Below are 22580 nucleotides of genomic sequence, written 5' to 3'. Positions count from 1 at the left end.
TAGTAAAAATTAAACTTTCATAGTGAAATTGCAAGGTGCAAAAATGACAATGCAAACTAGGCATTATCTGACTTTATTTCAGGGTTCACTTCTGCCACCAAGGCAAACAACTGCCATCATATTCTCTACAACAATAACCTTCTGTTACATATAGTTTAGCATCTTCTGCTTCTCCTTCTGCCTAATTGCCATTTTTCAAAGACACCTGCTACAGAACAGGTTGCCAGAAATCTCTAAAGCACACCTTCTGTGTGCTCTTAGCTCCATTCTTTGGTGGGATTCATATTCAGCTTTTCATTTTATTCACAACTTTACGCCGTTCTGCAGGTGAGGTTCTTCACAATTTATAGGAGCTGTAGCTTCCTTTGACAGATAACATGTATTACACATGAAGTTTTTCTACCTATGAATCAATTTCAGAATAACTGAACTGTATGAATTCATTCCCTTTTTCCTTCTAGTTCTCCAATTTCTTCAAAGTTCATTCTAGAAGTCTTATAGTCTTAAGTCCTATAGTACAATTCTTGTTGACTCTGTGCAGTAGTTCAGGACACAAACGTTATCCACATGCAACTGACAATACTGCTGCTGGTAACAATTCTATTGTGACATGTAACACATGGAATACAGGCAAAACCAAGTATGACCTCATCACAGGATGAAGAAAACAATAACATAAAATGGACATGTAAACTCTGATAAATCAAATTTCTCAACTAAAATCTCAAGACACAGTAGGCAAAATTCTGCTCTGGCCAAGTGAAGGAAGTTCTTTTGCTAGACAGAACTCACTGGGAAAACAGGTCAAATGAGGCAAGTACATCTTGTAAGTACCTACAACTCTCCTTGCAAATATTTTAATTAATATTTACCTGATTTATTTTTTTCTCCAAGAAGCAGCTAATTCATTATGGAAAATGAAGAAACAGGCATGAAAGCCTCCACATTTTGCCATTATTCCAGTATAATTCTCAGTTACCAACCAAAAACCTAATCTTGTTATACAGTACACTATTATGATAAACTACAATAAACTTAGATTTGGGGTTTTTTTTAATATACAGTTTGATCTTCACATACCCTTAAAGAACTGCAGAGGGACCTTGACAGGCTGGGCAGATGGGCAGAGTCCAAAGGCATGAGATTTAATGTATCTAGGTGCTGGGTTCTACACATTGGCCACAACAACCCCATGCAGTGCTACAAGCTGGGGTCAGAGTGGCTGGAGAGCAGCCAGGCAGAAAGGGACCTGGGGGGACTGGTTGATAGTAGGCTGAACATGAGCCAGCAGTGTGCCCAGGGGGCCAAGAAGGCCAGTGGCATCCTGGCCTGTATCAGGAACAGTGTGGCCAGCAGGAGCAGGGAAGTCATTGTGCCCCTGTACTCAGCACTGGTTAGGCCACACCCTGAGTATTGTGTCCAGTTCTGGGCCCCTCAGCTTAGGAAAGATGTTGAGCTGCTGGAACATGTCCAAAGAAGGCAACAAAGCTGGGGAGGGGTTTGGAGCACAAGCCCTATGAAGGGAGGCTGAGGGAGCTGGGGTTGCTCAGCCTGGAGAAGAGGAGGCTCAGGGGAGACCTTATTGCTCTCTACAACTACCTGAAGGGAGGTTGTAGACAGGCAGAGGTTGGTCTCTTCTCCCAGACAACCAGCACCAGAACAAGAGGACACAGTCTCAAGCTGCACCAGGGGAGGTTTAGGCTGGAGGTTAGGAAGAAGTTCTTCACAGAAAGAGTGATTGCCCATTGGAATGGACGGCCCAGGGAGGTGGTGGAATCACCATCTCTGGGAGTGTTTAAAAAGAGACTGGATGAAGGACTTAGTGCCATGGTTTAGTTGATTAGATGGTGTTGGGTGACAGGTTCGACTTGGTGATCTCAAAGGTCTTTTCCAACCTGGTTAATTCTGTGAATTGCAAAAGTGGTAGAGAAATATGTACATACAAGTTATGATCAAAATAGTTCACGTTTTCAATGAGATTAAAATAAAGGTATATTTTCTGTGCTTTATCATTGCAAACTGAAATTAAAAGATAAGTTTACTAATAATCACTTTCCACAATGCAGAGCTCAGGACTTGAAATCAAACCAACTTGAACAGAAAATGCCTTCTGCCTTTTGGGGAGGTATCTCTGGAAGAGCATTTAACAATGACCTGTCCAGCAATTTCACAAGGAAAGCCTATCTTTTGATAATGGCAGAATGCATTGGGGATCTCCTGGTTTTAGACCATTAAGATTTAAGTTGGTTTTGGGGTTTTTTTCATCTAAACCAGCTCATATGTCCTACTTTATTTATATAAACAACATTGGAAAAGAGCATTTATAGGCTGCAGTGACTACACCAACATTATCAGGCAGTGCAACATAGACTAATAGAATTATGAAATTGTTTTGGCTGGAGAAGACCTCTAAGATTGAGTCCAGCTGTTGAGACCTAACACCACCATGGCATTAGACTATGTCCCAAAGTGCCACGTCGTCATGATTTTTAATACCTCCAGGAATGGAGACTCCACCACTTCCCTATTCCAATGCCTGACTACCCTTTCAGTAAAGAATTTTTCCTGTTATCCAATCTAAACCTCCTCTGGTGAAAAATTTGAGGCCATTTCTATACCTTCTAAAAGATGTGGGGTTTGGGTTTTTTTTTTTTAATTTTTTTTTAGCTTGGTTGGTTGGTGGTTTTCTTTAGACTGTGAGCTTTTGAAGGTAAAGGTAATAGAATGGGTTATTAAACTTAAACGTTGCTATGAAGTATTATACATAGAATACATAGAATACATACATAGAATAAACCAGGTTGGAAGAGACCTTCAAGATCACCGCGTCCAACCCATCAACCAATCCAACACCGCCCAAACAACTAACCCACAGTACCAAGTACCCCGTCAAGTCTTCTCCTAAAAACCTCCAGTGATGGCGACTCCACCACCTCCCCAGGCAGCCCATTCCAATGGGCAATCACTCTTTCTGTATAGAACTTTTTTCTAACATCCAGCCTGAATCTCCCCTGGCGCAGCCTGAGACTGTGTCCTCTTGTTCTGGTACTGCTTGCCTGGGAGAAGAGACCAACATCCGTCTGTCTACAACCTCCCTTCAGGTAGTTGTAGAGAGTAATAAGGTCACCCCTGAGTCTCCTCTTCTCCAGGCTAAGCAACCCCAGCTCCCTCAGCCTCTCCTCGTAGGGCTTATGTTCCAAACCCCTCACCAACTTTGTTGCTCTTCTCTGGACTCGTTCCAGCAAGTCAACATCCTTCCTAAACTGAGGGGCCCAGAACTGGACACAGTACTCGAGGTGCGGCCTAACCAGTGCAGTGAAAAGGTCAGAATGACCTCCCTGCTCCTGCTGGCCACACTGTTCCTGATGCAGGCCAGGATGCCATTGGCCCTCTTAGCTGCCTGGGCACACTGCAGGCTCATGTTCAGTCTACCGTCGACCAGCACCCCCAGGTCCCTCTCAGCCTGACTGCTCTCCAGCCACTCTGACCCCAGCCTGTAGCTCTGCATGGGGTTGCTGTGGCCAATGTGCAGAACCCGGCACTTGGATGTGTTAAATCTCATGCCGTTGGACTCTGCCCATCTGCCCAGCCTGTCGAGGTCCCTCTGCAGAGCCTCTCTACCCTCCAGCAGATCAACTCCTGCCCCCAGCTTGGTGTCATCAGCAAATTTACTGATGATGGACTCGATGCCCTCGTCCAGATCATCAATAAAGATGTTAAAGAGCAAGGGGCCCAGCACTGATCCCTGGGGCACACCACTGGTGACTGGCTGCCAGCTGGATGTGGCACCATTCACCACCACTCTCTGGGCTCGGCCCTCCAGCCAGTTCCTAACCCATCGCAGTGTGCTCCCATCCAAGCCATGGGCTGACAGCTTGTTCCATGATGCATTAATTTCTGTCTTTTGACCTACCTATTCATTACATTACTGTACATACCTTCACTGCTTTTCAAAAACTCATATGCCTTGCTATGGGAAGTCAGAAATTATATTATACAGATTTTCTACTCAGACATAATATATAGAAAGCATGATTCATTTCCAGATCTACTGATTAGCCTACAGTCTTATCAAAATGCTTAGATTCAGGGAGATAGACTGTACTTACAATTCTGGCAGAACTAATGCCAACAGGAGAGATCTTCTTTTCATCTTTTTATAAACTTCAATTGTCTAACTTAAATTCTCTGAGTAGCTAAATTAAAGTCTGACTTTCCCTGCCTCTGTATTCTACAGTTTGTACAATGCGTTCAATAACACTGCAAATTTCTGCCCTTCCTTTAACTAAGGCCCTGACAACAGTTTGACTTCTTTTACCCAGCTGCCTGGTTTTATAACACTGTATGCTTAGCATTTTGTCAAGTTTTGCAGAAACTGGCTAAAAGATTCAACAGATATTGGTACAAACATGAGCCAGCAGTGTGCCAAGAAGGCCAATGGCATCCTGGCCTGCATCAGAAATAGTGTGGTCATCAGGGGCAAGGAAGTCATTGTGCCCCTGTAGTCTGCACTGGTTAGGCCACACCTTGAGTACTGTGTCCAGTTCTGGGCCCCTCAGTTTAAGAAGGACATTGAGACTCTTGAACATGTCCAGAGAAGGCAACGAGGCTGGTGAGAGGCCTTGAGCACAAGCCCCACGAGGAGAGGCTGAGGGAGCTGGGGCTGTTTAGTGTGGGGAAGAGGAGGCTCAGGGGAGGCCTTATTGCTCTCTACAACTACCTGAAGGGAGGTTGTAGCCAGGTGAGGGTTGGTCTCTTCTCCCATGCAACTGGCACCAGAACAAGAGGACACAGTCTCAAGCTGCACCAGGGGAAGTTTAGGCTTGAGGTGAGGAGAAAGTTCTTCACGGAGAGAGTTGTTGGCCATTGGAATGTGCTGCCCAGGGAGGTGGTGGAGTCACCGTCCCTGGAGGCATTCAGAAAGGGACTGGACATGGCACTTGAAGCCATGGTTTAGTAGTCATGAGGTGTTGGGTGACAGGTTGGACTTGATGATCTTTGAGGTCTTTTCCAACCTTATTGATTCTATGAAACACACACAAGAGAAGTTTTCCCAACTTTGGAAGTTGTGACAAAAATGTAATACATTAGGACTTCACAACACCAAAGAAACACATACAACCTAATCCACATTGCCATTCTCATCCTGTCTTCCTCACCCAGCCATCATATGTATAGATTGTGCTGACCTGGAGCTCACTTAAACTCTGAGAAAAGACACTGCTCCACTGCCATAGATACTGTAGTCAATTTTAATTAAACAAAAATATATCCATTGGTGGTATTGGCAATTCTTTTAGCCCTTTATTTCACTGGTGATTTTTCCTAACAACCCAAAGAAGTCTTTCTAAATCTATGCAGTGTGGAATATTAAAGGATCTGGTATGACAGGAATTTGCTTTTTTTGTTGACATTAATTACTGTATACTATAGAAGTATAATAAACATGCTCTTTGGGGGTTGAACTAGGTGATCTTTGGAGGCATCTTCCAACCCAGACCATTCTATGATTTCACCACTTACCACTTAATGAAATTTACTTAGGCAAATAAAATTATTTAAAAACCAACCAACCAACCAAAAATCCCAACTAAACTTGCCATTAAAAATTAAAATGAACAATAACCTACTGATTATTTAACTTTATGAGAGAATCACCAATACTATGCTATCATATGAATCACTATGAATCACTATTACTATGCTTGACAGCTAACAACTGCACCTTAAATCATAGTCATAGAATACATTAGGTTAGAAGGGACCTTTAAAAATCATCTAGTCAAACTCCCCTGCAATAAGCAAGGACATCCCCAACTAGATCAGATTTCTCAGATTCCCATCAAGCCTGACCTTAAACGTCTCCAGGGATGGGGCCTCTACCCTGGGCAACCTGTTTCAGTGTTCCACCACCTTTACTGTAAAGAACTTCTTCCTAATGTCCAACCTAGATCTACCCTTCTCTAGTTTACAACCACTGCCCCTTGTTCTAGCGCTACAAGCCCTTGTAAACAGTCCCTCCCCAGCTTTCTTGTAGGCCTCCTTCAGGTACTGGAAGGCCACTCTAAGGTCTCTCCTGGGCCTTCTCTTCTCCAAGCAGAACAGACCCAATTCTTTTAGCCTGTCTTCACAGGAGAGGTGCTCCAGCCTTATCATATGAAGGTCACTGCACTTTAATAAAGCCACTAGAAAGGAGGCAGATAAAACAGCCATTTTATGGATGGATTAAAACCAGACAAACAAAACCAAAACAAAACTAACCAAACTCAAACCCAAACAATACCAACCAAAAACCCCAGCAACAAACAAAAAATGAGTGCTGTATTAGAGATCACAGTTGTGGGAAGCCAGAGCTGTGTGTGATTATGTGGCCACATTATGTCCACATTAGGAATACATCACCCTCTTATTACACACAGATTATTTGGATAATTGAGACAGATGGAAGCAGCAGCTATAGTTAAGTCTCCCTCCGTCTTTAAAGTATATGCATTCTCAATAGCAATTAAACAGCATGATACGTCTCATTAACAAAACAACTTTCGTGATTTAAAGGTTTCTCTGAATTTATTTTTAAACTGCAGTGTCATCCTGATCATGGAGCTACTAAAATAAAGAAATTACAGATTCCAAAAGAACCATCCTAAGTCATCTCATGTAGTATGAGTGCTCATAAGAAAGAATTACACAAAGACTGCCTCCTTTGAGGGGAAGAGTTGAGTTCCTCATGGATTTTCTTTATTTAGAGGATTTTACTACAAAAACACAAGAACTGAAAACCAAGATGCAAGAGAATAAAAAAAAAAACTAACCAAAGAAAACAACCAAAAACCCCAAAATAAAATCAATTTTCAACATTCATATACCATATGTGAAACTGAGGCAATTTTTAATATTAGTATATATTACAGTATCACAGTATCACTAAGGTTGGAAGAGACCTCGAGGATCATCGAGTCCAACCTGTCTTCACAAACCTCATGACTAGACCAAGTGCCATGTCCAATCTCCTCTTGAACACCTCCAGGGATGGTGACTCCACCACCTCCCTGGGCAGCCCATTCCAATGGCTAACAACTCTCTCTGTGAAGAACTTTCTCCTCACCTCGAGTCTAAACCTCCCCTGGTGCAGCTTGAGACTGTGTCCTCTTGTTCTGGTGCTGGCTGTCTGGAAGAAGAGACCAACTTCTGCCTGTCTACAACCACCTTTCAGGTAGTTGTAGAAGGCAATGAGGTCACCCCTGTGCCTTCTCTTCTCCACACTAAACAATCCCAGCTCCCTCAGCCTCTCCTCATAGGGCTTGTGCTCAAGGCCTCTCACCAGCTTTGTTGCCCTTCTCTGGACACGTTCAAGTGTCTCGATGTCCTTCTTAAACTGAGGGGCCCAGAACTGGACACAGTACTCAAGGTGCGGCCTAACCAATGCAGAGTACAGGGGCACAATGACCTCCCTGCTCCTGCTGGCCACACTATTCCTAATACAGGCCAGGATGCCATTGGCCTTCTTGGCCACCTGGGCACACTGCTGGCTCATGTTTAGGCAGCTGTCAATCAGTATCCCCAGGTCCCTCTCTGTTTGGGAGCTCTCAGCCACTCTGACCCCAGCCTGTAGCTCTGCATGGGGTTGCCGCGACCCAAGTGCAGCACCCAGCACTTGGACTTGTTAAATGCCTTCCATTGGACTCTGCCCATCTGTCCAGTCGGTCGAGGTCCCTTTATTAGTCAATAAACATTGTGTACTTACTAGCCATTTCATCAGGTGCATAGGAATCTTCTTTTTCCTTCCCCCTTTTTTGTTTTAAATTCAGTTCAATTTCAATACTCCCATTGTTTGGTATGCAGTATAGTAGTATAGTAGGTTGTTCATGAATATGTATTATAAAAAATTGTCTGAGTATTCTATTTGCTTTCCTCCAAAGTCAGAAGAGTCAAAGAAGAGAGATTCTGGATAAGGTGTGCACATGGTTTCATTTTTTACAAAACCTTAGCTGGCAATCAAGGGAAATAAAAATTCCTATTTTAGGCAAATGAGATGTGAAATTGTGAAACAGCTAGATGATGAAATGCACTGCCTTTTCATAAGCATACACCTGAAGGCCAAACACCAAACAACTTCAAACAGCAGTAATCCCCCAGAAGCATACTGCTCCCAGTGTCTTATTTTCATTAATAAATGAAAATTGAATTTTATAGGAAAGGATTATTCCTGTAAGATCTTCAGTTACTAATGCAGGTACGTCAGTGACAGTTACTTTGAAGGTCCATTTGCATCAAGCGATCTGAAGCCATTACAAAACAAATTGAAATTGAACAAAAATCCATTTACAATTGCTACTCTGACATTACAAGTAGAAAATGTCCCCAAACTATTTGGCAATCATTACATATGTTATTAAAAACTACTATTACATATCTTTATTACACTGAGATTTTGCTTCAAGAAATCTTGAAGGCCATACCTTCTCTCCAACTATGAAGCTATGAATGTTTTCAAATTATGTAAAACAGTTTTCCCCCCAAATCTGCAGTCTGTGTAGCAGCTCTGTTAAATTTTATTCTGTTTCATTGATTTTAAAGCCATTACAATAATAAAAAATTCTCATCTTTTGATTAATACACAGTTTTGTTTGTGTATTTCCATTCAACTTTCCTATGTTGCCATTCTTCTGAAGGTGGAAACCAACCTTCACAAGTGCCTTGCACAGTAAAAATCTAATCAAGTACTTGTGTGTGCTAGTAAAAGCATATATGCCATATATTATATCTATATATGCCATATATATTATATATATATATCTCCCATATTTATTAAGGGGGGAAAAATGGGGCAAACAAAGAAAAAAAGCAACAACACAAAAAACTTCTTTAAGAGGACCATCCAGTTTTGTTCCTCCTTCCATCTCACAGAAAATGAATGTGTTGAAGAGAGACTAGATACACAAATAAATAGTTCACTAGAACAGACAACAAATGGACTGAATTTTCCTTTGGAGTTATTCCTTCTTTTCACAAATAAGACCCTACAATACAGAAGAATTCAAAGAAGCAGTAATTTTGTAGTTTTCACTTATTTCACTGAATTTTTGTTAGCATTTTATACCAAATGGCAACAACTAAACAAGGAATATTATGTGATTACCAAGATTTAGTCAACCTAAAACTTTAAAACCCACAACCACCCAGTAACTTACCCTCAAGGCTTCAATAACAAGGTCTCGTGCTTCTAGTTCTCCTTCCATTACACTCAGCAGCATTCGCAATTCTGGCTTGCTCAAGCTATCCACATCGAACTCCCTTTTCTGCAAGGAAAAGAAACACAAAACACACTGATGAACAATCACTGAAACAATTCAGCAGAATCAGCTGATGAAGGCAAGGGATGGTGAAAGAACCTACACCCCAGTACATGTATTTCAGCATAACCTGTGCCTCATTTGCAAACATTTAATATCTTTATCAGTGATGTGGAGGGAATTGAGTGCACTCTTAAGTTTGCAGCTAGTGGGACTGTTGATATGTTTGAGGGCAAGGAGGCTCTGGTCAGGCTGGATTGATAAGCTGAGATTAGTTGTACAAGGTTTAGCAAAGTCAAGTGCAGGGTCCTGCACTCAGGTCACACCAGCCCCACGCAATGCTGCAGGCACAGACAGAGCAGCTGGAAAGTAGCCTGGCAGAAAAGGACCTGGGGTGCTAGATGTCAGCCATCTGAACACGAGCCAACAATGTGCTCAGGTGGCCAAGAAGATCCTGCAAAGTCTTGTGAATGACAAAAGTAAATGGTAAGAAACAATGCTGTAATTGACAGTTCCCCTATACAGTGAAATGAAACTTGTGAAAAGATGCAAAGTCTTATCTCTATGCCTTCTTTAGTCCCACTTGTTTGACTGGAGGATACAGTTCAGGCTTAAGAGGAAGTCAGCAAGCTGACTGTTGAGTCTGACTTTCAGCTCAGCAAGAGAGAAGGCGTTCATACTGATGAATAAGATGACTGAGCACACACATAAACACTACCTGCTGAGAGTATCAGTACGGCTTTTGTAAAACCACATCCACCTCACAAACTGCTACAATTCTGTAACGATGTCAATAGACACATGAGTAAAGGGGAGCCACTGGATGCCAATACATATGGATTTTCAAAAACTTTTGGACAAGGTTCTATATAAAATATTCTTACAGAAACTCCTATCCTACAGCACTGGATGAAAAGACACTTCAAGGACAGGAAGCAAGCACTATGAGTAACAACCACTTTTCAAATGGAGACAGGGAAGCAGTGGGGCACCTCTCGGACAAGCTTTATTCAACTTCTTCATCAATAACCTGGAAAAAGGATAGGGAAGTGGCAGAGACATCTATATCATGTGGAAGCTGGCACATAATATCTCACTTAAAAGGGTTACCATTCTCATTTTCCTACTATATAAAACCCAGGTAAACCCACATCTCAAGTACCGCATAGGGTCCTTATTTAAAGGTACAAAACTGGCCAACTAAAAGGATGAAGAGAGAAGCAGCAACTGCTATATGAGGAAAGCCTAGAAGGCTGAAAGTCTTGATCTTGCAGGTAGCGACAGGGGAATGTTATTAATATTTATAAACCCACAAAGAGAGTAGATAAGATTGATACAATCTCTTGTTCACCAATATCCACAGGTAACACTTACTGAAATTAGAAGAGGATCATTTTAAGGGAGATAAACCAGTATTTATTCCATGTGCTAGATTCAGCTGATCAGCTTGATTCCCAGTATGCTATCCACTACAAGGGAAATACTGCAGTCCCTGCCATGATATAGATGTATCTCCTAGCAAAGCCCTGAGATGCAGACATTCAGCTGTCTTTAGTATGAAGGAATCAGTTGCCAAATCAGCTGAACTGTGTATCTGGATATACTACCTATTTGCTAAGAGTCCAGCTACCTAGGATCTTAACTTCATCACAGGAAAATCCAACAAAAATTAAAGCAAATGCCATTTCTGCTTCCTCGAGGCCAGAGAAGCACAAAACACTTGTTCTTCCTTCAGGCTAGAAGGTCATAGATCAAACCTACCCACAAGCTACAACTAGGTAAGATTTACCCTGTATTCCATTTTCACTTTGTACTTAAAACAACACAGAGGTGCACAAATGGCTAGCAAGAACTGTATGCTAGAACTTCAGTGATTTGCATTCAATGTACACTGGATTGATCTACTTCATTTATGTGAACAACACAGATCGACACGAGGAACAATGATTTCTGTGAAGCATAAATTGTTTCATAGCCAGAGCCATCCACTCTAAACAGTATTTCTAGACCAAACAACAGTCACACTCTTATTTTTTGCTGCCTAGGTCAGGGATTCCTCCAATCCAAACCCTTCCATGTCAGTGAACCAGTTCCTCTGAAGACTTTTTTCCAACATACACTGAAGCAACTTCTCATCAATCTAGGGATGTGCATGAAGTGAGAAGTTACCAAGTGTATACAGCTCCTCACGTAATCCAGTGTCAGCAGACTAGATTTATCTTATAGGCTGCAGCAGATTTCATTCTCTGTATTCCTTAATTTAATTCAGTCGGCAGGACTCACCCACCCACCTTCTATGAACCACTTCATAATACTTAATAGCTCAAGTACAGCAATTGACTTATTCACATAATTTCCTGCATAACAGAAAAAGAAAAAAAACTGTCTTTGTTTTTCAGATGGAAAATCGATGCAAAGATTTTTTTTCCAAACAACATAGAAAGCATGTAGTGCAAAAACCAATATTCAGTCTTAAGTCTCTATTCTTTAGTTTAACCACCACATTATCATCCTTTTCTAAACTATGCTTGCCTTCTCTGACAAAAATGGCACCCAAGGTTTCTGATAAGGCTAAGGTAAAAGCTAGATAAGACTAGCTAAAAGAAGCATTCACAAAAGTACAGTGCAAGAAACACGATCCTACTCTTTTCTCCAAGTCAGTAAATTCAGCTTGTCAGGAAGTATAACATAGGGCAGCTCTTTGTGAAAAGATTGGTTGTATATCATAGGTGAAACTCTTCATTCCACAAGACATAAAGGAAAACACTTTTACATGCTTGACAAAGGAGAGGCATTCTTCAACATACGTGATTCATTGATGAACTTTTTAACTATGCATCCGGTCAAGCAATTAAACTCAAGTACACACCTTGAACTAGATCATATGAAAAGACATTAACAGTATTCTCAGGTCATTTTCAGTCAGATATAAATTAAACTGGAAAAAAAAAATGTAAATAGAAAGACATGCCAACAGGATACACAAGTTAGGGTTTACATTTTTCATTTTAAAAACTTGAAATAAGAACTAGCAAAATCACATCGTATAGGAACAGTTCTAGCACATCACACTAAAAAACCCACTTAGCCAAGCATTCTGTCTCCAAAAGCAGCCAGTAATTGATGCCTTGAAATCAGCAGCAGAATAAGACAGCACATAATGGTACTTCCCAGAAATACTCTCCCAAACTCCAGCAATTTTCAGCTTAAGAACCTTCTGAGCAAGAAATTGCGATTTTACACCTAGTAGCCCTTGGCTGATGTACCTGTTGTGAATTTGCCCTGTTGCTTTTCGAACCTCTGTGTATTTTTAGCAGCCACAACATTCCACAGCACAACTGCACATTTTATGAAGAACCACTAACTTTGCTATCAGTCTGCCATAAGCTACTTCTGTTTGATGTCTTCTGATTCATTAAGCATGGAAAACAATCTAGTATCACCCGTACCCTCTGTGCTACACACTGTATCAGGCAAGTCTTCATACACACAAAGAACAACTGACTTTTCCCAAAACTGATATCCAAAATCAACCACAAAATACACAGAAACAGGGGGGGAAAAGGTGAAATTAAAAATTTAAGAGCCTTTTTGAATGAAGAAGGCAGACATAATTTTTCAAGTCTTGTTCATGAATAATTTTATGCCCACTGAGGCTTTCTTATCATAACTTTGTCCATCAAATACTGACATTGGAATGACCACTTTCTTCCAGCAGAAAAGGACAAGTCAGATTTGTTCACTATGGATAAAGCGCATTGAATCCCCTTATGCAGGGCAATTGCTGAAGCTATTACATCTACCCACGCACACCTCTGAATCAGCACTTAGGGAGCTACAATATAGCTTACCTTAACTGGACTAAAATACATAAAGATTTAATATATTCTCAAGTATAGTCATAAAAATATTTTCTTTTAAATTGAGTACATAAAGTATATGGTGAAATAAGACTCTCCTTTCTCTTAAACACTCCCTGCCATCTTCTGGGGATCAAGATGTCAGTCATGGCAGGCTCACCTGAAGTTTTTATGGAGATGAAGCACAGCCTAAATCATAGAGAAAACTGTTGTTTGGAGCTAGAAAAGTAATCTTCCTAACATCTTCCAGTGTGGCAGTAAGTCTTAGATCTCCAGAAAATAAAGACTTGCATTAGTAGTTCAGGGTTTATGTGTCATTTGGGGGTTTAGCTACAATGCCTCTGGTAGAATGCCAAGCTGTAACAATTTAACCAACAATTTAACAACTATGTACCCAAGCCATCCATTATATTGGTTTTATAACAGATACGTGAATATGTTGCCTCAGGGAGACATTTGGCATGTACAACCAAAACACAGGAGAATTTTTTCCTCTACCTCTTTTGGATTTTAAAATGTCTGGTTTATATGATTTATAAGAATAAAGTACCTGAAAGACTACAACTTCTCTCTAAAACTCCACATGCTATTTTTCAGATCAGTTTTGTAAGGGTTCTGTGTTGCCTGGCAGCAAGTGCACTGACAATAGAGCAAACTGCTAATTACCTAAAACTCATTCAACTACCTGTGCACACATCACAAAGAGAGGACAGGGAAAATAATAACCTGCATTGCCAAAGATTAAAAGAAGCTCTACCATGAAGGGGAAAAAAAAAAAAGAAAGAAAAAAGCCTATCTTCTGAGCAAGAGAAGGATGATTTAGGACAACAGTGATCAAACTGGACAGGCATTTTTCCACCTCTGTCATCTTTGGAAATTGGAAGGTCACCAAGAGGCACAGGGACAGAAGGGAATGCTTCCCACATGCATTACTCTTTGGAGCAGAGATAGCAAAAGTTTTGGGGATTAAGTCTATCCCACTCTTCTCCCTTAAACAAACCAAGCAACCAAAACCCAAACAAACACAGAACACCAAAAAAGCCAAACCAAAACACACACACACGTACTCCCAAAAGATAAAATAATAATATTCAAAAAAAATAAAAAAATAAAACAAACCCAAACACACCACCACCACCAAACCAACAACAAAATCCACCAAACCACCCAACCAACCCCCCCTCAAATATCTTGTTTGGGACTGACAGTGCCAATACTTTGGTTTTGCTGACCTAGCCCAGTTGACAGCACCTGCAACTTCAGGAGCTAAGACTGCCATTCATTGTGCTCCCCCAGAAGCTATTACAAACACTGCTGCCTTCCGCAGAAGTCTGAATAGGTTAAGTATGAAAGGCACAGCTTTGTGCTTTCTCCAAGCAGAACAAAGACAAAAAACAAGTCAGCTGTGGATTAACTCCAAGTGACCAGAGAAAACAAGCTCCTTCCTGCTCAGAAAGCAGCTACATAGCCTTTTTAAAGATGGAGCTTGGTACCCAGGACTTTGGGAAAGAATCTGTGGAGCATAATAGAGAGCTGAAGTGAAAAGACGCAAGGAGAAGTATAAAAATGGTGTACAGAAAACACATAGGAAAGTGTCCTAGTGGGGCCACATGTGGAGCACTCTGTCCATTTCTGGGCTCTCCAGTTCAAGAGACAGAACTAATGCAGAGAGTCCAATGGAGGGCTATAAGGTTAGTAAGGGAAGTGGAGCATAATTCTGAGGAAAGACTGAGAGACCTGGGGTTGTTTAGTCTGGACAAGACTGAGAGGAGGTCTTATCAGTGCCTATAAATATCTAAAGGATATGCATCAAGAGGATGGAGCTGGTCTTTTCTCACTGATGCCCAGTGACAGGACAAAGGGCAATGGGCACAAACTAGAACACAGAAGTTCCACCTAAACATAAGGGGAAACTGCTTTACTTTTGAGAGTGACAATGCACTGGAACAGGTTGCCCAGAGAAGCTGCAGAGTCTCCTTCTTTGATGACTTTCAAATCCTGCTGGGACATGCTCCTGTGCAACCTGATCTGGGCAAACCTGCTTTAGCAGGGGGTTGGACAAGGATGTCCCTTCCAACCCCTGCCATTTTGTTTTCCTGTGAAAAGCCATCAAAAGAGAGTCCTTGCAGAATTGAAAGGTACATATTTGCATCTGTTACACATTTTATATTGAGTTCCATTAAATAGACACAACCCCCTCTTGAGGATTCACAAAGACTTCCAAGATGAAGTTCTAAAATTAGAAAGTTTTGCTATTACATATTAGACTGTACAAAGTAAATTTTTAATACCATGATGCTGTCAGGCTCAAGAAGCAACTGCACCAGGGAAACACAATCTTGATTCATGTATTTTACAACATCAAGTATGACCCCCAGGTACAACTCATCTGACCAAGTATAAAAATCTGGTTTGACTAATTCTATTTAGCTGCCTGAAGTAGAAGTATCAAGTGTGACTGGAAATGTCTAAGGGATTAGAGATATCTTTCGGGGACAGGTAGATATGATCCAGCACTTAGGAGAATCATCCATGCCATCTGGACTGGTAGCAGAAGGCCAGCTGAAATACCCCAGAGTATCACATACGGACCACTAAAGGAAGCCCTCAAGACAGAACTAAAGCATGTAAAGGTAGGTGTGAGACCCACAAGCCAGGTATCTAATGTCCCTTTGCTTTCAGTGGAGAACTCATCAGCCTAGTCAAACCAACCAAGAAAGCTATTCAACCAACCAGCCACCAGAACCATTAGTTCATGGCTCCACTGACTGTATTGGTCAGATTTCCACTGCCTGTAACAGGGTATTAAACACTGTGTAAACACCTAAATTTAAAGAGTCTCAAACTCCATCGACACCTTTAGAAGTTAGCTAAGTCACTTCACTCAAAAACAGAGAAGCTCACAAACCTGTTTCTAAAACAGGTTATTCCTTCTAACTACTTACTTCACTCTATGAACTATAAAAGCAAGTTTCAAGCCCTAGCTCAACAAAAGTATGGCCAAATGAATCCTAACCCTTTTCTAATACAGAACTCTGCAAACAGAGTATTAAAATAAGTAGTTACAATATCCATAATATCCATTCATGAATACTTCAGGGAAAACCACAAAAAAATTTATTGTTTTGGGTATGGAAGACCTAGTTTGAAAATATGGTGTGGGTCTGTGATCCTATGGCACTCCACAAATTATCTGCTGCACAAATACATGTCCATTTCCCACCCCATCCAAAATGAACTTAAGTAAGATGAGATGAATAGGAATATTCTTGGCAACAGAAAAACAAAAAAACAAGGAAACAGAGAAATATCTTCCCAGGAAAAGCAAGGCTGTGGAACTTGCATACAACTTGCAGTTGAGGATTTGTTCCTCAACTAATGCTGAATTTCTTACAGAAGAGAATATCATCTGATGTTAACATCCAGTTCTTATATAAAGCTTCATACAATTGTATCTGAGGGATCATGAGAGGACTGTATGTGCATTTAATTATTCCCATCCAATAGTTCAGTGACTTTTGTTTGATTGTCCACCACATAGATTTACCTGCTTATTCTTCCCTCCTCCTTCCCAAGCACAGCTCCCTGGCTTTCTTTTTTTTCAAAGGTTTCTTTAAAAGGTATGGGGGGAGGTTTTGTTTAGTTGTTGCAGGGTTTTTTTGTTTCTGCCAACTGCAAAACTGTTAACAGCTTCAACATTAAACATAAATATACCTCAAAACTGGGAAGTTTATTTTGGAAACAAAAAAAAACAACCCCCAACCTCTCAAAAATTAGTAAGACACTGACCTTTACACATACCCAGATATTGTCATTGCTACTAAAACATACTTGCAATCTTTTAACAGCCACAAAGGTACTTAGTCATTTTTTATTTCAGTGCAAGTTAGGTAACTAAGTCTCTTAGGCCCATAACCCTTCAATATCCGTATCTAAATTCTTGCTTAAATTTAACAGGTAATTTCTATTCAGAAAGTTGCTTTCAGATGTCACTTCTAAGGCAAATAGTATATGATTAGATCCAGATGCAGGTACATATTGTTGAAGCTATATTTAGAAGTTTTCCAGAAGCTATCTTTAAGTCTTCTAGAATTTTACACCTCATCCTGCACTACCATAGAACCAAAAAATCAATTCTCAAGAAAGCTTTAACTCACATACCATAGAGGCAGTATGTCCTTCCTTAGTCTGCTTGACACCTTCTGGAACATCTACATATTCAAGGATTACAGAGGCTTTATAAATCAACAGATCCCTTTTTTAGGCAGAAATGGTTGCAGAGGCAGACCTCAAGCTCTTGTCTTCCTGAGCTCCTTCCTTCCTACTGCAATTTCCATCTCTATTCCTATCCTGCTTACCTCTGAGGCCAAAGCAATGCTTACACAAATGAAGTCAAAGCAGTTGGGAAAACAGCAGGCTGTATTGCATCCTACATATTTGCACCTCCTTGACACTTTCACACAACTGGCTCACAGCACTGCCCCTCTGCATTTTACCTTTAAGGACAGGCAGTGTGATGAGTCCACATTTAGAAGAGATGGGAGCATTTATGCGGACTACATTTAGCGGCTTTCTTTTCTTGTACCCCAGGGATGAGAGGCTGCACTGCAAGTCAAGGAGCAAAAGGCATAGAAAAAGCAGTGCTATAGTTTGGAGCAGGGGGAGGAGATGCAGAAAGGTTCGAAGTGTACCACTAAAAGGTAGATCAAGGCCAGTCTCGCATCAAGGAGTAACAGGACTAAATCAGACAGAACTATACTATCACTGCACCTTACCTATATAATGGACCACCTCAATAGCATCACACATGACTAGATGAAAATAACTTCTCAGAACAGTAATGTTACATTCAGATTAAACAGTAGTAATTAATGGAGGTCCTTTTGCAAGTGACCATTTTCCAGGATGTAATGCCTAATAAGAGAGACAGCCTTTGCTTTTCAAGGGTTATGGTCTCATTTTCTGATATTTGCAATATTTTTCAGATAAGAAACTTTTCAACTGATCTAAATCAGCCTGTATAACTGATCTGGTCAAAGCACTAGTTAGCATTTCACTATATTGACCAGAATGGCAGGATAAAATCCTACACAGTATCACCATTAAGTGTCCTGGAATTCTTCTCCATTTATCAATTTTACTTTTTTTGGTAACATTGACAATTTTTTTCCCCGTAGAGTAACTTTTCTGTACTGTTATGTGACCCACAACAACCCAGACTGATCCTTTTAAAGATGCACACAGTTCTCAATGACATGTTGACCAATGAAGACAGCAGCAAAGTCCCTACTCACTTCAGAGGAGTGAACATTCCATTCTAGCAATATCCTCTGTAAGTACAGCTTCACAGGTATTGAAAGGTATGGCTTTTTGGAGAAAAACAAGCATTTTTGCTTTTGATCACTGGTCAAGCAAAACCAAACCCAGAAACTTTACAGAATAGTTTAAACAAACTTATCTTTGACAAAAGGGCCTTTTCACAGGCTTTGTTAAAGCTACACTGAAGCTGTAACATGTGATAAGCCAGCCCTCTATGCACAGCAGGCTGATGTTCAATGTTTCAACAAAAAGACTGTCAAACTGGATTATTTCTTGCTATTATATAATCATTATTGTTAGACATTATGCAGATGGAAGTCATTCAAAGATATTTTAGAACACACACACATATGTTTTCCCTCAATTCCAGTCCAAATTGCACCAACACAATTTCCCTGGCTTCCATGTAATTAAGCTGTGCAGGTATGAAAACAAATCAGAACCACTCCCCTGATATTTTCCCTTGTCATCCTTACCACTATAAAAATACCAGTGTTTTGTGGGGGAGAAGTGTTGTGCTTACCAAATGCTGTGCTCCATCCAGGGAAACTCAGAATGACAAGATATCAGCTTTGTTCCTAAATGTAACACACTATAGAACAGTCTAGGCTTTTTCAGTCAAATTCCCTGGTGAATGTAAAAAAAGAAGGGAGGTGGGCACTTTTAATCCTTTTCTGCAGTGCTTCTAAAAGCAGCAAAAGAAGGGTTTTTTTTCCAGTGATGTTACTGATAGTGTACCAAGATAAAATAATAGCATTTAGTAACAAGAAATCCTGCTGTAATGTCCTGTGTCTCCTGCTTACACTATAAAACTGGCACATTAACATATTATTACCACAAATAAGATTCTTACAATTTTTTTTTGCAAAACCATTTCTGCAATCAGGATTCTATGAACTGAAGATAGAAGATCTAAAACTGTACTGAAAACAGTATTTCATAAAAAACCTGAAGCTCAGTGTGACCTACAAGACAAGTCACCTGGATGCCTACTGTCATCCTAAAAGTAAGCAAGATGATCCAATTCATGATTTTGTATCTTGAGTCTAAAGACAGAAAATAAGCTATTCATACTAGCACTTCAAAAAGGAATATTGGAGAACTGTGTATTTTTTAAAACATCTTTTCATGGCACAGAGGAATTATTTTTACTTTCCTGTACAAGAGATAAAACGGGATCAAAAACTGCACCACACATTGGCAAGGAGGAAAAAAGATGAAACGGAATCTTAAATATTTAATGACTAGAGGTGAATTAAAAACAGTTATTCACAAAATATTTTGTTACTGCATGAGTACAGTTATTACTTTTTCTAGGGAGCAATACACAGGTTACTTCCTAGCATCTCTTCACTTTTAAAAAAATGTTTAAAAAAATATTTTTAAGCAGGGTGCAGTGCAGAGCTGTGGCTAGTAACTTCCACAGTAGGACTACAAATTGCATGAGTGGCTAAATTTGTGCTGCCTAACAGGACAATATTAGAGTGCTACTTGTTAGAGTTTGAAAAATGAAACTTTAGCCAGTAAATAATTTGGCTATACTGAAGAATGTAGTATAAATTTTTTTTTTTACTCAAAACTTGGGCTTTAAGGTGTTTAACAAGTAAGCATTTGTGAACTCTTACCTTAATATTCTATTGTCAGGGCTATGTGGTTTTTTTAAATCCAGTCATTTTATAAATATTCACTGTGTAAGATTTAGGGATTTTTTTTTTTAAGTAAAAATGTCCACAACACCGCCTAAGTTAAAACATGCAAGGAAGATTAAGTGCACTTACAACAATTAGTGCCTGTTTGAAAGAAAGCAAACAAACAAAATGCAAGCAATAACCTCAATTTCACAGAAACTGGTGTTCCTCCCCTCCGGGGTCATCACCTTCAGAAACGATCCCACGCAAAACCTACACGGTTTTAGTGCCCTAAACTTTGCATGTCGCTAAGAGGCCGAGCATTTGCAGCCTGATTTTGGACCTGGCCACGCCGCCCCCACTACGGCTGTCACCCAGGCGCTGACACGGGCATTAGTCGCGGTCTGTGCCCAGGCAGGTTTGATCACGCCAGCTCGGGGGGATGCGCTGGGCAAGGGAGAGCTGCGGCGCTGAGAGGGGTCTGCCAGTGTACGGGTGAGGAGCCGGGGGCCGACCAAAGGAACAGGCCCCCCCGAGGAGATCGATTCCAGCTGCCCCGCCGGGGCTTACCGTTCGGGCCGGTAGGCAGGACAGGAGTCCGCCGCTCATCAAGGTGAGCGCAGCCTCCACCCGACACCGTTTCAACAGACGCCAAAAACACCGCAGGGGAGGAAGGAAGGAGAAAGCAGGCTCCCCGCGGGTCTGGCAAAGGGTTAATGATGGAACATCTCCCCTCGCCCTGCGCTGACAGGTCCCACCGCCCTGGCCGCAGTCACCACCTCCGCCCGCCCGGAGAGACGGGGCGCAACCGCCCTGGCTGTGGCAAGTGGCGGGAAAAAGGGAGTGGGTGTGCGAGAGGCGAGACCGTGGGGTGGACCCCGGCCTCCGTGCCCCCTCATGGGCGCCGCACGCCAGCCCCGCGGCGGGGCAGCGGGAACAATGGAGGAGAAAACCCGCCGCCTCTGCTCAGGGGAAGACGGATGCCGCCAGGGAGGCAGACCTCGCGCCCCCTTCTCTATTCCCCCGGGGCGGGACGGGGCTCGGCCGCGGCGAGTCCCGCAGCCGAGACCTGTCCCGCCCCGGGGGAGAAGGGCGGAGGGACGGAGCGGGGGAGGCAAGTCTCCAAGCGCCGCTTCGTCCCATCCCTACAGGAAGCCCCCTTCTTCCGCCAAGCCAGTTACCGCTGCCGTGGCCGCTGAGTCCTCCCGTCCGTCGGAGACCGGCTCGCCGCACGCACCGTCCGTCGCCATCTTCCCGCTGTAACGGCTCCGACGCGGAGAACAGCGCGGAGCCGAGTGGCGGCAGCCTCCGCCAGGCGCTTAACCCCCTCCCCGCCGGCAGCGAGCCCACCGGGAGGGGGGAGTCCTTAACCCCTCCGGCGCCGCGCAGGCGGGGCTGCCGAAGCCGGGCCACCCCCTTCGCCGGCCGAGGCGAGAGACTCCCGCCGGCGGGCGCTCGGGCTTCCCCACCCACCCCTGCCCGTCCGCCATAAGGCGGCCCAGAGCCAGGAGGAGGGGGGGAGCGGGATCGTGGCGTGGGTTGCCGGGGCTCAGTGGTGGCTGAGAGGAGTGCCCCCGCCACTGTGCTGCGCGGGCCCCACGCAGGCACCACTCTCCTATTGCCACTCCCCCGTGGCAAGGGGCTGGAGAATGAAAGGAAAGGTTATGGATAAGGCGGGAAAAAAAGGGTTTTACAGTGGGCTTGACTCACCTAATCGGTGAGATCTTTAAACCAGCTAAAGCCGTTGAGGGAAGGTTATCTCTTCGCCTCTTCTGGAGGTGCTGACAGACCGAGTCATCTCTCCCTCCTAGCTCCCCGTGGAGGGTCTCGGGGGCCGACATTTGTGCTGACAACCCTTGTTTAGTGGCTTATTTTCAAAGCAGGATGGCCTCAGAGCCTGTGTGAGGCTGGACCTTCATCCAGGCCCAAAATGTCAGGCTCAGGCTTTCAACACCTCCCAGCCCCAGGACTGGAGCCCACCCTGTCCTGGGGCTGCCCCTTGCCATTCCAGGTCATTACTGAAGCCAAAGCCTGTTTTATCTCCTGAGGAAGATTCAGGCTGCTGAGCCAAACCTTCGATCGCTCAGGTTAAGATTGCCCCACCAGGTGCACCGCTTATCTATGCCACAGTCTGCTTCCAGGGAGTGTTCCTCAATGTCTTGCTCTATGTTCCCCTCCACAGTGGGAACTTGTGGTGAGCCAGGAGGATGGTATACCAAAACCAAACCCAAATGTGGAATGAACTTGCTGCCATTATAAAGTGACTTTGCCAATGCCTTCCCTGGATCAGAGAGAGCAGCTAAAGATGAATGTAAAAGCATGCACGTGTACTATTGGATGGAGAACCAACAAGCCACCAGTAGAATAAACTCAAACTGTAGCATAAATGTGCACTGAACAGAGTGAGCAGAAGGCAGTGTATAGGGTCCATTACAGGCACATAAAATTCAATCAAATACCTGCACTCTGGGTTTAGGATT

General features: G+C 42.5%; 1 protein-coding gene across 1 annotated transcript in view; it reads right to left on the bottom strand.

Annotated features, from left to right (window-relative positions):
- The window catches only part of CTTNBP2 (cortactin binding protein 2), an 86633-nt gene extending 65058 nt beyond the window's left edge, over positions 1-21575 (bottom strand). Inside the window, exons 1-2 of the mRNA XM_054178984.1 lie at positions 21282-21575; positions 9192-9299 (exon numbers count right to left, since the gene is read on the bottom strand). Coding sequence (XP_054034959.1) covers positions 9192-9299; positions 21282-21350 — 177 coding nt within the window. The 5' untranslated portion in view covers positions 21351-21575. The remainder of the gene's footprint in view (positions 1-9191; positions 9300-21281) is intronic.
- Between the last annotated feature and the right edge of the window lie 1005 nt (positions 21576-22580).

The sequence above is a fragment of the Dryobates pubescens genome, chromosome Z (assembly GCF_014839835.1).
Source record: "Dryobates pubescens isolate bDryPub1 chromosome Z, bDryPub1.pri, whole genome shotgun sequence".
Classification (NCBI taxonomy): Eukaryota; Metazoa; Chordata; class Aves; order Piciformes; family Picidae; genus Dryobates; species Dryobates pubescens.
The sequence above is the reverse complement of the archived record's forward strand: the minus strand, read 5'-3'. Positions and strand labels throughout refer to the sequence as shown.